At 45.0% G+C, this 16,368-nt stretch overlaps 1 protein-coding gene and 1 non-coding gene across 5 annotated transcripts in view; one reads left to right on the forward strand and one right to left on the reverse strand.

Moving 5' to 3' along the window:
- The first annotated feature begins 1,684 nt into the window (after positions 1 to 1,684).
- Trnaf-gaa (transfer RNA phenylalanine (anticodon GAA)) lies at positions 1,685 to 1,757 on the forward strand. The gene has a single exon. It is a non-coding gene; the product is annotated as a tRNA-Phe (tRNA).
- Positions 1,758 to 8,406: 6,649 nt separating this feature from the next.
- The window catches only part of LOC119391161 (caspase), a 31,308-nt gene continuing 23,346 nt past the window's right edge, over positions 8,407 to 16,368 (reverse strand). For all 4 annotated transcript variants that reach the window (XM_037658847.2, XM_037658839.2, XM_049414342.1 and 1 more), the window contains exon 7: positions 8,407 to 16,278. In XM_037658847.2, coding sequence (XP_037514775.1) covers positions 16,040 to 16,278 — 239 coding nt within the window. In that variant the 3' untranslated portion in view covers positions 8,407 to 16,039. The remainder of the gene's footprint in view (positions 16,279 to 16,368) is intronic.

The following is a 16,368-nucleotide window of genomic DNA, read 5'->3' on the forward strand; positions in this document are numbered from 1 at the left end:
CGTGATATCGACAGAATCCGCGTTCGCTGTCTTTCGTCCTCGTTCGCTCTATCTGTTACGCCGACGACGCCGAACAACGCAGGAACAGACGCCTAAGAGCTGCGCTCTAAAAGCACAGCGCGTATCGTAGAACGTCGTGGCTCGAATCGGCGGGCACAACTCAGTTTCACGATTATTTGGACACGTCTAATTCACTCCATATTCTTCATTAAATTTGTATAACAATGTTCTTGCACAATTTCGCTTTCGCAATTTGTTTAGGAGCGCTTGATTTCACGAATGAACAGCGCGTACATAGCTTCAGCCGTGCGCCCGTCGCGCGGAAAGACTATATATGGCGGACGCCGCCGGAGCGGAGGCGTGGCGGTGACGTGAATAGCGTCATCGCCGCGCCGCGACGTCACCGCCCCGCCCATTCGCCAGACTCTCCCCATCGACGGCTCTGGACGAGAGCAGCCGCGCGCGCCGGGAGGAACTCGCTCCGACTCGGTTTCCTAGCAGACGACATTTGCTGTAACGAGCGGGCAGTGTAGAAAACGCCGTTCTTTTCCTTTTGTTGTTCTTTACTGCGCTTCCATCAAAGCAGACAAATCGTTTGCACGTGCCATTTTGTTCTTTTGTATTTTTATCTAATCGTGACACCAACATAGGTCCGGACAGGGGGAACCTACGACACTCCGCACTTGTTCGCAGCAGATGTTTGTTTTTTTGTTTTTTTACTACTCTGGTGCAGCACGTTCGAATAGTTTACTGTTTTCTTTTTCTTTTTTTTTAGTGGTCACATACCCCGAAGACGACAAATGCCGCCGCCTCTTTACTGCAGAATGTCAATAGGAAAAAAAAAAAAGAGACGAGCTCCTTCACAAACCCACAATGTCGTCGACTGGGCCGCTTGCATCCGGTTGCCGGCCCATACGGCGCACCAACGCCTTGCGGCATTCGAGAGCAAAAGCCACCGAAAGCCCTGTGAAAGCTTAAAACCCCCAAAACAAATTCTTTCTTTTGCTTTTCCATGGCCAAGTGTATGGGCGTGCAACATGACTTGCGTGGTAAAAAAAGAAAGCTGGAACAGAAATAAACGTGACTACTGAAGTTGTTTAATTGCACTCTGATACACTGCACATTTTCATCATTCAAGGTTTAGGCGCGTGAAAATCGATCACCGAAGTAGAAGGCTCGTGAAACTTGCAACCCAAGCGCACCAAAACAAGCGAGCCCGGAGAAAGGAAACCCGCGGATAACGGGCGCTTCCCAAAATCATCACTGCGCATCGCAGAGGCGCGCACCGCGCAAAATCGGTGCATGTGAAACGAAGCCGCGTCCGAGCGTCCTGCTGCCGCTCGATCGCCGCGGGCCCCGCCGCTCGGTCGCTCGCATGTGAAACAGGCTTTAGACTGACGATCTAAAGGTACCTGGTTCGATTCCGGGTTTCGGCATCTGCCTCATCTCTTTTATTTTTTATAGAGCAGTATATATAGGAATGGCGTGGATTCATGCTCCAAAGAAACATTTATGTTGTCTTATACGTGTCATCAGTGATAAGCTGTTAATCGAAAGTGAATGTAACAAGTACCTCTTCTACATGAAAACGTCAAAAGAAAAGAACGCGCGCTGCTTGAACACATTACAAGAACGCACATTTGTCAACGTTGGCATTGTTCCGCTTTAGGTGGATGTTAGTTCTGCCGAAAAAGCTGAGTTGGGAGCGCGTTAGACTGAAGATCTAAAGGTCCCTGGTTCGATCCCGGGTTTCGGCATATGTGTCATTTCTTTTCTTTGTTATGGTGCAGTGCATATTGTAACACAGAATTAAGGAGCACACTATACCAGCATAAAGTAGTTGAGACGAACTTGTGCCCGAGAAACAAACAATTCAGCGAAAGTGTCTGTGGCAGTTCCAGACGACAATGTCTCTTTTTTCTCTAGTTCCACACCTCTTCTCCTTCCCTTATTTTTCTTCGGTCTTACATGGGTCACGCGCAGCTGCTGTGGCATGGTTCATGTAGGCACGTGCTACTTTCCGCATTTGTACTCTGTTTCCTAAGTACGCCGTGAACAGTCGGGAGGGCGTAAGAATCGCTCAGCGCGCGTATAGTTTGACGGTAACTTGTGTCATTACCCCTCTTTCAAAAGTGCATCGTCCCGATGCTTCATACAAGCTGGTTTCCAGGCGATCGTTCATAATGCTTCTTGGTAAAAGCAGTTATCATGGAGGTGATGTGTTGTCTCGATTGTTCATTGCCTGTCATAATAAGGTTTCATTTTTACGACATGCACGATTTCTGTGCGATGCTGCCGTCGTGATGCAATTTCTTGTGCCTCCGGAGCAACTTCGTATTTCAGCGAACCAATCTGTCGAAAATTGCGGCCAAGCAGCTTTTCGCACTGGCCACGTACACGTACGGGAATCCACAACCAGTCTTTGTCTCCCGGTGCATAATGGACCTCTTCGTCGCAGATTTTATCGATGCGTGTCGACTTTTTGTCGCTCGTGAATACGATGTCGCGCAAGCTGTCTTGCTTCTTCTGCCCTTTGTATACAATCGCTGACATCATGGTCATTCTCGGACATCTCATCTACAGGTAGCATTGCATCTAAAGTGGTGGTGACTGTCCGGCCAAAACAAGTTGAAACGGCGTCGTACGGGTCGTCTCTTACAGTGCGGTATTGTAAGCGAGCGTTGCATACGGAAATATTTGGTGCCATGTTCGATGTTGTACGTCCACATACATCGACAGCATATCACCCAGCGTTCTCTTCAGTCGTTAGGTTAATTCATTTGTTTGTGGGTGATACGCTGCCGTTTTTCTATGACTGGTGTGCGTCAATTTCATGATGCACTTCGTCAAATCAGCCGTAAACGCGGTTCCTTGATCCGTAATCAGCACTGTAGGAGCACCATGACGCAGTACGATGTTGGTGACGAAGAATTCGGCGACTTCAACGGCCGTTCCGCTAACGAGAGACGCCGTCTCAGTATATCGAGTAAGATAGTTGCCACTATGATCCACCGCTTCCCTGATGACGAAGTAGAAAATGGGCCAAGTAAGTTCATTCCCACTTGTGCGAATGGGGCCTCTGGTGGCTCTATAGGTTGAAGGAGCCCTGTTGGTTTCAACGGTGGTGTCTTACGTCTTTGGCAGTCCCGACAAGTCCTGACGTAGTGTTGCAAAGAACTTAGACCAGCAACTTAGGCCAGTAATATTTAGAGCGAATACGTGCTACCGTTCTGCTTACTCCCAAGTGTCCCGCTGATGGGTCATCGTGGCAAGCCTCCAAGATCTCCGGGCGTAATACTGAAGGTACGACGAGCAGGAATGTCGTTGTATTGTGCTCAAAGTTCCTTTTATACAGGACGTTATTTCGGAGGACGAAAGCCGTCAAGCCGCGGGCAAAAACTCGTGGAACATCGACAAGGTGTCCTTTTAGGTAATTGATCAGTAGGAGTAATCCCGGGTCAGATTGCTGATGATGCGCCATCTGTGATGTCGTCACTGCTCCAAGAAATAGAAAATTTTGTCCATCTTCTGCGGAAGTAGAGACAGTGGGTTCAGTCGGTGCTCGCGACAAGCAATCAGCATCACTGTGCTTGCGACCGGATTTATATACGACGGTTACATCGTATTCCTGCAGCCGTAGGCGCCACCTCGCAAGCTCTCCAGACGGGTCCTTGAGATTAGCGAGCCAGCACAATGAATGATGATCACTAATGGATCGAAAAGGTCTACCGTATAAATATGGTCGAAACTTGCTGATGGCCCATATTACTGCGAGGCATTCTTTTTCTATCGCTGAATGGTTCACCTCAGCTTTGGAAAGAGTGCGACTATAACGCAATTACTCGTTCTTGTCCGTTTTGACACTGAATGAGTACGGCTCCGAGACCTAAATTGCTCGCATCGGTGTGCATATCCATGTCCGCTTCCTCGTCGAAATAGGCAAGAACTGGATGGCTCTAAAGACGCTTCCGTAGTTCACTGAACTGTTCACTAAGCCAGACGAAAGGCGTGTCAGCCTCGTTAGCGGTTCAGCGATCCGTGAAAAACTTTCGACGAATCGTCTGTAATAGGCACATAGTCATAAAAATCGCCTAACAGCCTTTTTATCCGTAGGCTTTGGAAATTTTGCCACTGCCACTGTCTTCTCCGGATCTGGGCGAACTCCCTCCAAGCTGATGACATATGGCCAAGATAAAGGAGCTCATGAAATCCGAAATGACATTTCTGTTGTTTTATCGTCAAACCTGCCGAATTGATGACGGTGAGCACAGCCTGTAGTCGTTCGATATGTTGCTTGAAGGTAGTCGAGAAAACCACAACGTCGTCAAGATAAACTAGGCTAGACTGCCATTTCAGACCGGAGAGCACTGTGCCGTCATCCCTTGGAAGGTGGCGGGTGCTGAACAAAGGCCAAATGGGAGTACCTTGAACTCGTATAAACCACCCGGTGTCACATATGGCGTCTTTTCACGATCTCTTTCTCTGCTGATATCCACTTTTAAGATCAAGCGCGGAAAAGTACTTCGCATCTCGCAGCCTATTAAGAGTGTCGTCAGTTCTTGCAACAGGGTAAACACCCCGTTTAGTGACGGCGTTCAGTTTCTGGTAATCTATGCAGAAACGTAAAGTCTGATCTTTTTCTTTACAACGTCAACAGGCGACGCCCATGGGCTTGCTGACGGTTGGATTACGTCGTCCCTAAGCATTTCTTTGTCTTGACTTCCGATAGCCTCTCTCTCTCTCTTGGCGACACTCTGTAGGAATGCTGGTATAAAGGCCTCACCGATTCGTCCACAATGATACGATGTTTGGCGATAGGTGTACGTCGAATTTGAGATGGCACCGAGAAGCATGCGGCGAATCCCTCACGAGGCTCTCAATATGTTCCTTTTGGTTGGGTAGTGGTCGTGCTTCAATGTCGATGGACGCAAGGACAGAATCTACATCCTTCACACCAGATGTCGTGGTATCAGAAACATTCACCTTCGTAACCTGGACGAAATCATCCAGACTGGCGATGACAGTTCCCTTTGCAATGTGTTGCACCTCGTTTCCAAAGTTTGTGAGCAAAACGTCGGTACATACATTCCACCGCGCAGCTGAACGAGGCCTTGGGCCAGACTCCTTTTTCAAGTACCAAGCCCGCATTGTTGTCGGCAACTTCTTCGAAGTCACTGAACGCTCTGCTCGTTACTGTAACTGATATGCTTGATCTCGGCGGTACCACGACGTTGTCCGTAATGCAGAGATCATAGACGTTTTCTTCTGTGTCGAAGGTTGCGATAGCGTGCCTTGTTGACAATGAGACACGATTCTCGCAAGTTGATCATAGCGCCGTTAGCCAGCAAGAAGTCCACGCCAATAATCAAGTCTCTTGAGCGGTTTGTTTGAACGGCGTCACAAGCAGCACAATTATGACGTGAAGAAAGGAAATGTGAAATCCAGTGCTTTGGCTGAGCATGCGACAGGTGGACACACAATCGACTGGGGGAGGGCACGTGTTCTCGCTAAAGAAAAAGGACTGTCATGGCGTCTTCATCTTGAGTCGCTCGTGATACAGACCGCAGTAGAGAGGTGGGCGAGTTGGAACTGATGCATTCATGGAAACTTTTCAGCGCGAACTGGACGGAGCACAAAGAAGAGAACCCAAGGCAGCGCTCGTCTTGTGTCCTCTTCTTTGTGCTCCGTCCAGTTCGCGCTGAAAAGTTTTCAAGAATGATACAGACCACACCACGCACTCTCAACAGGAGCGATGGTAATCTGCCGCCAGCTTATGCGCGCTGAACGCGTGACATATTCAAGCGTACACAAGGCAACTTGCTTGACACATGTTTTTGTAGCGTTAGCTACGCTGGCCTAGCCGGAGCCGATTTCGCGTGGATCCTCATGAGCCGTGCTGCGCATGCGCGAGGATCAGTGATGTCACATAGCTGGCTCACCGGAGCCGGCATCTCACGCGCTCTCCGCCACCGCCGCGCGCGACTCGGGCGTTCGGGAGGATTGGCGTCGTAGCCGCGGCAGACACACTGGCGCCGGCGCGCGCGCAGCTATTCGCCTTCGCTGTGCAGTCGCAGTCTGACACTGCGCTGGAGCCGCTTGATAGCGCCTCTGACTGGCGTTTGCAGGTGGGTAACGCCATGGAGGAGAGCGCAAATGCTGCTCGACGGCGCAGAAGAGCCGAGAAGCTTATTTCATCGGACCCCGAAGTAGTTGCCTGGCAATTAGCGGTTCAGCCTACGAAGAATGAATAGAAGAAGGCTAATAATCCTAGAGAATCTGGAAAGCTAAGAATAATTAGCTGAACCTTTGCTAACGCTACGTATATCCTGGCATAGCCGAGTTAAGCCACTGCAAATTTTTTCATTTCACTTGTGAACAAGGCTCCCGTGTGGGAGCCGAAACGGTTTTTTTCTGTGTTTTAATTTTCACTTTGGTGGGCGCAGTGCCTCGGGGTTTTTTACCTTCACAAAGTGTCTTGAGCATTCGGGCAGCACAATAAGACTAGCCGCGTACGTGAAACCCCGTATTCCGATTCTCGCGGTGCATATTCCCGTTGGGTCGATGAGGTGTCCTCCTGCTGTGCGAACTCGTGGTCCCTTCCAAGGTGTCAGCACTTTCTTCAGCGTCTTGGAAAGTTCACTACTGATCCCCGAGTAATGTGCACCTGTGTTCACCAGCTCGATGACTTCGTATCCATCAACAAATACACGTAAATCAGAAGTGACATCGTTATTACAGCACCGGTTGCCGAGTCTATCGTCGTCGATTGGAGTCAGCGATCGAGGTAATTACCCGTTACATAGTCCTTTTTTCGGCTTCTGAGGAAAGCCAGCGAAGGATGAGAAAAAGCTTGTGTCATGCATATCAGTTCTGTGGAAGCTGGCAAAAATTAGAAGGGTTCATGAAAGGGAAGAAATTCTCATTCGTACGTTCCGGTAGCATGAATGTTTCATCAACTGGGAAGCTTTCTTTCCGAGTGTCACGTGGACGTGACAGTAAAGAAAGCAAACACAGCCGGTAAAGATGAAACACTTTATTGGGCGAACCTGCGCCCAGGAAATAAAAAAAGCCAAAAAACAAGCAATACATGCTGTACTATGATAGCGGCGATCAGAGTCGTTGGCCGTCGGTAATCTGATAAAAGGGGGGACGCGCCGTCTTTTATGCATTATTGATCGATCCTTCCAGCGGTATCGCTGGTGCTCGCGTAAGCTTTCGAATAAACTTGACTAGTCGCGTAAGACAATCTGAAACAGTCGCGAAGCTTCTCAAACATTGCTGCGCGGCCTGCGCCGAGCGATATGCTAAGAGTTTTTGTCGGTGAAACCCGATCACATCAAAATAAATAAATAAGGGGGCGTGGCACGAGAAATCTTTATGGACTTTTATTGCAGCTTGATACTTCAAAACGTGTGGGCAAGAAGCGTTTCCCTTTCATAAACTTCTGTCTGCATCCTTGTTTCTGGCCTAGCTCATCACATTACATTTAAAAAAAAAGGCACAGCTCGCTGCAACGGTGATGCAGTGAATTCGATAGCAACCGAGTCGAATGCTATACGAAGAAAGGCTAGGTGCAAACTCTTGTAGCGTCCGATCTGTTGTAACTCAACGAAACGCCGGCGTAACGAAACGCGGCCGCTGCGGCGAGCGAAGCGACCTTCATGCTGTCTATAGCTTCAATGCAAATTTTACGATGAGAACGCAACCCGTACAAAGGTATGAACCGTCGATTTATCCCCTGCAAAGATACCACGCGTGCGACCGCGGGCGACCACGTCCGGCTGGTCTAAGTACGCATTTCCTGCTGGAGCGACGAAGCCTCCCTCCGACACCCCTCCATGCGCCTTAAACGCGACGGAGACGGCCGGCTAGATTCATCTCTGCTTGAGCCGCATTTGTCAGCTCTCGCGCGCTTTCACTCGCACAAAACATACGACGAAGGGGGCGATATTGTCGATTTGGACTTTACATGGAATATGACGGCGACGCCGACGACAACGGCAAAAATGCGCCTGGAGTGTCCATATAATTGCTATCGCAATAAAATTATGAGGCAACCTTATTTATGTACGGGCAAATGCATTATATGGCAACACACAAGCAGTGTAGGGGAGAATGAAACATCATACAAGTTTCAGAGCCCAAACGGCTGAGCATATACAAGCTGTCTTCATCAATATGGCTGGGAAAGCACGGAGGCAGCACTCTACTTGTTCCACTATTACAATTCGACCTTCAGTTGGATCGAAGGAAAGTGCATCTGCACAGTCATTGGCTGGACACATTGTCTCTGCCGTAACGTTTCCGGTGCAAAATAAACGATCCACCCCTTCCTTATTCAATTGAGCAGCCTCACAATAAAAGATAGATGCAATTGCTGATCTGTTCCCAATTTATTCTCAATTTACTTATACAACGTGAAAAGCACAATTGCTCAAGCAAAAATTGAGCACACATCTTGTGTACAATAAAGGCAGGCACTCACTACAACTTTAAAAAGTTCAATCGGACAAAAAGACAGACGTGACATGGCAAGGCACAAAAACAAGCACTTGGCGCTCACATTTTGTTCCTCTATCAGTGAAGTTTGCCGAGCTATACGTCTCAAAAATGACCCAGCACACAGCAGTCAACTTTCACTAACCTAACCCCACTGGAACACGGAAGGTGAGCTTAATTTGTCTAAAGTTTAAAATACAGTGCAGACTCATGAAATAGTCATGAATCAGCAGCTGCACGTTAACCAAAAAAAGCTTTCCAAAAGATTGCATTCATATTATGTCGGTGTGAGAATACATTAACTACTTTCAAATTAATGCCCGTTAGCTGCAGGAGGGTTGATGGGCCGTATTGGTATAACACATTGACAAGCATTAAGTGCGACAAACAATGAAGACAAACGATGCAAGATGGGTGCCCATATCACGTCCCTCTTTTCTCATCCCCATCGCATAGTACACAAGAATTATGGATCTAAATGGCACTTATAGCAAGAAATAGATTGAGCAAACTTAAATATAATGAGAAAGCACCTTGGCTATGAAAACACTCCGGATAAGTACTAGACCAGCAGAAGCATGAAAACTTCCTTTTCAAATTAGGCAAGACAGTCGTCGGAAGGCAACAGCCAGTGGCACCACAACGCTGCTAAGTGCTACAGCTATATTTTTGTCAGCAGGGCTGTAACGTTATATCTCTTATTGTCGGATGTTGTGTGCATCTAGGACAGATTCCACCCAGACAGCGGAATGGGGTACAATGCTGTCATATTTTTGACACACAAAATATTTTGTCACAAAGTTGGACGGTTGCAAAAGGAGAAATATGGCAGGCCAAGCAGGAGAACAGACTAAACTTGATGAAATTAGCATTACCTTTACTGGCACCAATCTGTGCACATATTCCTTTAACCACGTCTACTGTGAATCACAGATGGATTACACTTCTTGCAGCAGTAAATGTGACAACATACTGCCCCAATATTTCTGAGGAGCACTATTAACATTGCAGTGAAGAACAAGATAAAAACCAAGCACTAAGTCTGCCATTCTGTTCCATGCTTCTCTCATTTTTCGGATCTGTCCAGGAGGTAGCAATTCTGGTTCTGACATGAGTAGTGAATTCCAAACAAGTGGCCAACGTTGCATTAACTACACATCAACTGCATCTGGTTGCATATCCACCAGGATTGAGGTGCCCACCCAGCAGGTCAACATTTGTGACTCAGGTTGCGGGTGTAGTTTATCTGACCTTGGCCACCGACACCAGGTATGCCAAACACACTGAAAACATATGAACATTCTATGTCTAAACTTACAAACTTTGAGCAATACGTTCACATTACAACTACATGAGACGTACAAGTTTAGCCATCAAGTGCTAGCACTCCTACATTTCTTTTCTTGGCTTTAGAAATGTCTTCAATACTGTAATGCAGTAAAAATTACATGGTTATGGTGAAGTGGCGTGATCCACATGGCACAAACACAGTATAAGGTATACAGTGCTGCACAGTAAGGATTTGATCTTTATATTCAAGGGAAATGCATGCACTGTCATGCCTGTGCAAACTTCTAACAAGAAAAGCTAACCTATGGTGCACTTCTAAGATCAAAATGAAAACCGCATGATCCTCCCTTCTGCATCAATTGTGTGCAGTGCTACAATAGCTTGAATGCCAACTAAATAAAAAAAAAGGGCAGGGGGCAAACAACCTCTGTATCACTTTATTAGAAGCCCACGATCCTTTCTCAAGTCTATGCCTAGATTTCACTACTCAGAATCACTCCAAGGCGGTACTTTTTCCCATTCCAGAGAGCTCAACATGGAAGAAAAGCTACCACAATAAGGTACATTTACTGAGTGTCCAAGAAACTGCAGCTTTTTCATACTTACAGCCTCAAAAATACTGCACACAATTAATGAGAAAGGTTATAAAAGTGTCCTGTATGCTCTTCACATGTACAGCTCTGTCAGCTCCGCTTACGAGAGTAAAAATGTGTGCCAATGTTGCAAGGTTATGATCTAAGCATTATCATTTTCCTAGTACAATGCACCACATCACTTTCAAGAGCCTAAAATATGAGAATGCCACCCAAGCAAAGAAAAATGCGCACTAGCAAAAAAATGACAAAAATGTAAAGGATAAAGCGTGCAATAAAAGAACAGCTGCAACTAGCAAGGGGGTCCTTGCAAATCTCAGAATATATATATAATAAAATGGCATAAAAGCATACACACAATCAAGAAAAACCCAAGTGAAACAATTGATACACTGCAATTCAAAGACAGGTGGGGTGCTTACTAAAACTACCTGTCTACATAAGCTCACAAAGTTCATCTTAAAAACTTGATGCACACTGCAGTGATGCTGAACATGGCAAGGATGTCCAAATTATACAGTCCAAAGTAAACTATGAAATCGAACAGATTAACAGTCCACATAAGCCCAAGCATAACACAAGTAATCACCCAAAGTCCTTCATAGTCCAAATAAGCTGTTGTGCAGCAGGTTCACAGCCACAGTAGTAAAAAAAAACATTTCATGGCACCTTTCTGCTCCCAGATGTTTCTGAATGTCCCAAGCAAGAATCTCTCCTTCAAAACATTACTGTTATAAACACTCAAGGCAAACATTTAAAACAAATTAATTATACCCTATGCACACTATTTGCACCTACTCTGTACTGGCAAAAGAAAGCCATGGTAAAAAAATGGTCAGTCCTTGCACAATTAAAAACGGACAGTTTCACAGAACTACAGCTAGGATATGACAGATAATGCAGTAGAGGGCACCGGCACAATTCTGATGTTTCGTACGTTATTTTTTTTAACTTGTACAAACTTGTACCCACTAAGTACAAAGGATCAGTTCTATTGAACCCCATCCTAAGTAATGTCAGGCCATAATGAAAGACTGATAAGTTGGATAAAAAAAGAAAGCCCATTTTTCTATGCTTCTAACACGTCCAACAACACCAAAAGGCTCACTTCGCACTTTGACACGGAAAGTTAAGGCCACTCCATGGATCATTTCCACATCTTAAGGCTCCAAGTTAGAACACATAAAAAGCGTTTACTTGCTTCTTTCAAAACTGCTTCATTTTAGACCAGTATACAATGCACTGAGACTACACTGCTGAATAATCAATCCAGGCCGTACAATTAAATGCCTGACTGCATCCTTCCTAGAAGTTGTCTTTGTCTCAGCAGAGTTTTCACAAGTAGTCTCTTATTGTATTTGGAAAGTGGCCGAAACATTTGAATCTTAAAGGAATACTGACACGATTTTGCGGCACCGCAAAAGGGGCATTTTTTTTTTTTTGTTTCCTTGGCATGTAGTGTTAACGCTCTCCGCAGACCAGAGCCATGAAGCATGTATAACATATTTTAGTCTGATTTTAAAGTTTTCGTCGCCCAGCATCCGAAAGATAACCCCACCGCAATGGACATTATCATGACAAGTCAACATGGTTCACTGGATTTGCAAACACTGTGTCCTGGATGCAGCCGAAATTGCTGTCGGAGCCATTGGATATCAATTCACAATTCATTGTATATGTGCAACACGAATGACTAACAGCAAACTACAGAGTACTGCAAGAATGTTATGAGTTGCTGTCCCCACGTGACTTAGACCTACGTCACACTGTGCTTACATGTCACTGTGATACCACCCTCTCGACATACAAACCGAAAGTGGTTTTTTAAGGCAGTGGTATTAACAATATATTAGAAGCATTCCGAGCAACCACGATACACTTTTTAGTGTTCTTGTCACAAGCACTTTTGTTAAAAGCAACAATACTAAAATTTCTCAAATTTGTGTCAGTACTCCTTTAAAGGATAAAAGCATTTGTGTATAATAAGGCACCTGTTTAGGCAAAGGCCCCCATAGCAATGAAGTGATAAAATAGATACTATTGTATATGTGAAGAATGCAAGGGTTCGATGCCATCATTCCCAACTATTTCAAGACTTTTACGTGATTCCCAAGTTTCAGCACTGGAAATGGCAACAGGCTACTTAAATTTTTTTAAACCCTTTGGCAAAGGATGCCTTCCATTTTTGGCAACGGTATAGTATTGATTAGTGCTCAAGCTGAACTGATCACAAATGTTCGCAGAACACAGGCTTTAAACATCAAGTCGAATACTGAGCGGTATTGTACTTCCTTAAAGCACAAAAAAATGTCATAATGAAATAGGGAAAAAATAAAATCTTATTTCAAATATGTTTCGACTTGTGGACTACATGTATGTAGAAGGCAGGCTCTAATAATGGCAGCAACACCATATATTTCAGTTTTATCAAATATCTGAAGAGACTGATATCAAATTTCTTAACGCTTTGATACGGGACAGAATTATTTGATCCATGATTCCAATTTTGAATAATTCATACAACCCTACTATCTCTTCAAAGCAACCAGTGCTTCATTCCCTCCAAACACATAGTACTAAACACATAGTACTAACTAACTTGAACGCCTGCAATATCATACCACAGTGCTTTCTGAGTGGACGGTCGGCATGCCACACTACCCTGTTAATGCGCCTCATATGCCGAGTAGGGCCTTGCAAATGGACAACTAGAGTGTAGACCACGAGTGCATAGATCACGAAGTGAGGACCGTATCTGCAGTGCATACAACCGATATACCTCACGAAAATAGCTAAAAGTTGAACTGAAAGCCTGCACGCAGCTATCCTCAAAAAAGCCACTCGGGGTGCAAGGCCAGCGCTTCTGCATGACACTCATGCCACCTGCAGTGCACAGATAGCCAGCAGCTATGTGGAGAACTTCAGGATTTCAAGAAAACGCAGAGCATGCACAACTGTCTCTGGAAATACACTGCATAGCAGGAAAGAAAAAAAAGCCAACCTAAACAGACGCACGCCTTGGAATAAAAAAGACGGCTTGGGTGAGTTGATACGTCTCTACTTCATGTTTATATACATTGCGCAAATTAAGGACTGCACAATTGTTGAGGCATTAGTCACAATCTAATGACACAACCTTTTTTTCCCTTCTCTCACTCATCCTGACGACCTTGTCTGCATTCATTAAATTATCGAAACAATGTTACACACTAACATGCTACCACGAGCCACGCATGCCGCCGAAATGCCTTTGGAAAGCTGACGTTCCCACAAAAAAGTTATTTGCTTCACGATGTGCCTTTGGCTCAAACACATAGCAGGAATATATGCTAGGAGGAAAGGACTACAACAAGGAACGTCTACCACAAGCTACATTTTCTGGGAATCACAAAGAAAGATAACACTGGACATCATTCTTGCATAGCTTAATATTTTTGCAGTGCAGCAGCTGTACAAAGCAGAAGTGTTTGTTGACAATAAAATACGTGGATGAATTTGGCTTTGGTCATAAATGACTTGAAGCAGCACCTAAGGTTACAGTATCTTTATCAAGTTAGCGAAATTCATCCACACACTTGGAGTAGCAACAAGCACTAATAGTACTTTAGGCATGCTGCACTCTGATCGTGAATTGATGCCCCTGCCACAGCCTACCCTGGCGAAAGCATCATTTGTCAATAAGCAAAAGAAAAACGACATGAGAACACAAAACTGGCTGACTGACAAGTCTTCCCAAACCAATGCTATGCCAACACGAACATGATTTCGTAGTGCCAAGATTTATATAGGTTCTTTTTTTTTTTGTTTTTTCAATATGTCAATTTCAGTGCACACACATGCTCTGCACACTACAATGCTTAAGCCTCATTTCATCCCCATGAAAAGGCATTGTGGGACACGTGCCCTCAATATTTACATATGTGCAGCGTGGTTAGAAAAAAAACAGCTCAAAATTTGCACCATCAAAGTGATGGCAATGACCTGCACAAGTTTTAAAACCAAGGCAAAAAAGAACATTAGGGAGCCTTCAGCATGCAGAACTCTCCAGCTGAACTAAATTTTCGTAACCAAGGCATCTGAACAATCATGAATGGTAATGGCATAAAAGGACCCTTAGTTTTTAAAACATTCTTTTTCTGCCTTTAAGTGTTACACAAACAATGACTGAGGCAGTGAATCTTCCAAACCTGTTAATCATTTCCCCTTCACAAGCAATAGACATTTCATGTCACTTTGTGTCCATGATACATCCAAAATTAGTGTATCCAATTATGCCACTATGATCCACTGTACCGTCACGAAAGTTGCAAGGCCAAAGCACTTGGGTCCAGCCAATCTAAAAAGCTCTGTGTGGCAGTGCTGCAGCTTCTGGCACTAAGCTGACTAAACTGATATCTAGGCCTCTTAGTCCTCACCAGTAAAAGAAAAACAGAAAAAGTGTGAGATTAGCCAGGGCGAACATAACGCCGCCATATTGCTTTACTACCTGACCAGCCCCGAGAACATCTGAGACAAAAAGTACAGTCTTTGTCCAAAGTTTAAAAGGCAAGAATTACAGCAAGTACTACTCATGATTAAATTCTTCAATTCCAGGACATTTGCACAGTGTTCTTGTTCACACACCCTAAATTGTTGACACTTATAGTAGATGCAATTGCAAGCGCCTTTTTTTTTTCGGGCGCTCAACTTCACAACTTGCAGTACAGCACAAATTTAATAACGCATTGAGCCATACAGATTGCTAAGCTCGAAAAAGTTTGAGGACTGGATACAGATCAATATAGCTGTGTGCAGCATATATGTATTCACAAATGCACTTTACAGACACGTAGTCGTGCTTGGTGTGCACTATTAATATGACACGGTGTACCACCGCCACCATGTTATCACAATAGTTTCTAAACACTCCAGGAAAAGTGTACACACGGCTGAAACCTGGTTGAAACAATAAAGCCAGTGGTAAAGAAGTAGAAGGGCTCCGAAACATCATGTTCATGCACATTCACTAAATCAGCTCTGAAATTCTCACATTTTCCCGTGTTTTTTCAGAAAACAGGACTTTCATTCATCACTCAAAGCATCCTACGATGCTTCACTGCCATTTGTCCTTGACCACTCTGCATTGTATCATTCCATTTATCCTTAGTTGTTGTGAGGTAAGCACTTCTTGTCCTTGGAGAATAGGAAATGTTTCTCAATGGCAGCCACGAATATTCTGCATAGCAGCTTATCACTATAGACAGTCCTCAAACTTTTCTAATATATTTGCATATATTCCATACTGTCACAACAGGCCATCAAACACAAAAAAGAAAGCAAGGAACTAATTAGGAACATAACATTGTAAAAAGTAGGACGAAGAAGAAATGCACCGACACAAGTACAGCTGCTTCTATGTCAGTTTTCATTTCTACTAAGTCCTCTTTTCTTTCTTTTCACTCTCTTTTTTTTTGCTACTTTGACACTCTCACACGTAGGTATTAACTTGCCCTGATAAAAATCCTTTTGCAAGGGACTAGTTCAGCCAGTGCAACTGGCCAAATCAAAGAAACACCCAATGACATTATCTCACACACAGCTTTGGTCCTTTGAGGCAAAACGAGGGAGGATAGGTGAGGGTATGGCCCACATCCCAAACAAAAGCAAAGGCACACTCCCTAGGCCCGCCGCCCGAAGTAGACTAGCCGAGTGAGCGTGGATGTGATGGACGGCACCTGCTTCTTCCGGTCCATGTTGGGGTCGCCCGGCACACACGACTCGTAGTAAAGTGCAACACGGCGGCACACCACCGTCAGCATGGACAACAGGTCCACAGACCGTGCTCGCTCCTGGAGCACTGAGCACAGGGCCTGTATGAACCATGAGCCTTGCGATGTATTGCGCCACGAGTAGAATCCTGGAGGGAAAAGGATTGTCAAAAAAGGAAAGATGGGAGGAATGTCAGCCACTACATGGACTTCTCAAGGCACTTTTGAAGCAGCCAAAT

Source organism: Rhipicephalus sanguineus, chromosome 1 (genome assembly GCF_013339695.2).
Source record: "Rhipicephalus sanguineus isolate Rsan-2018 chromosome 1, BIME_Rsan_1.4, whole genome shotgun sequence".
NCBI classification, from domain to species: domain Eukaryota; kingdom Metazoa; phylum Arthropoda; class Arachnida; order Ixodida; family Ixodidae; genus Rhipicephalus; species Rhipicephalus sanguineus.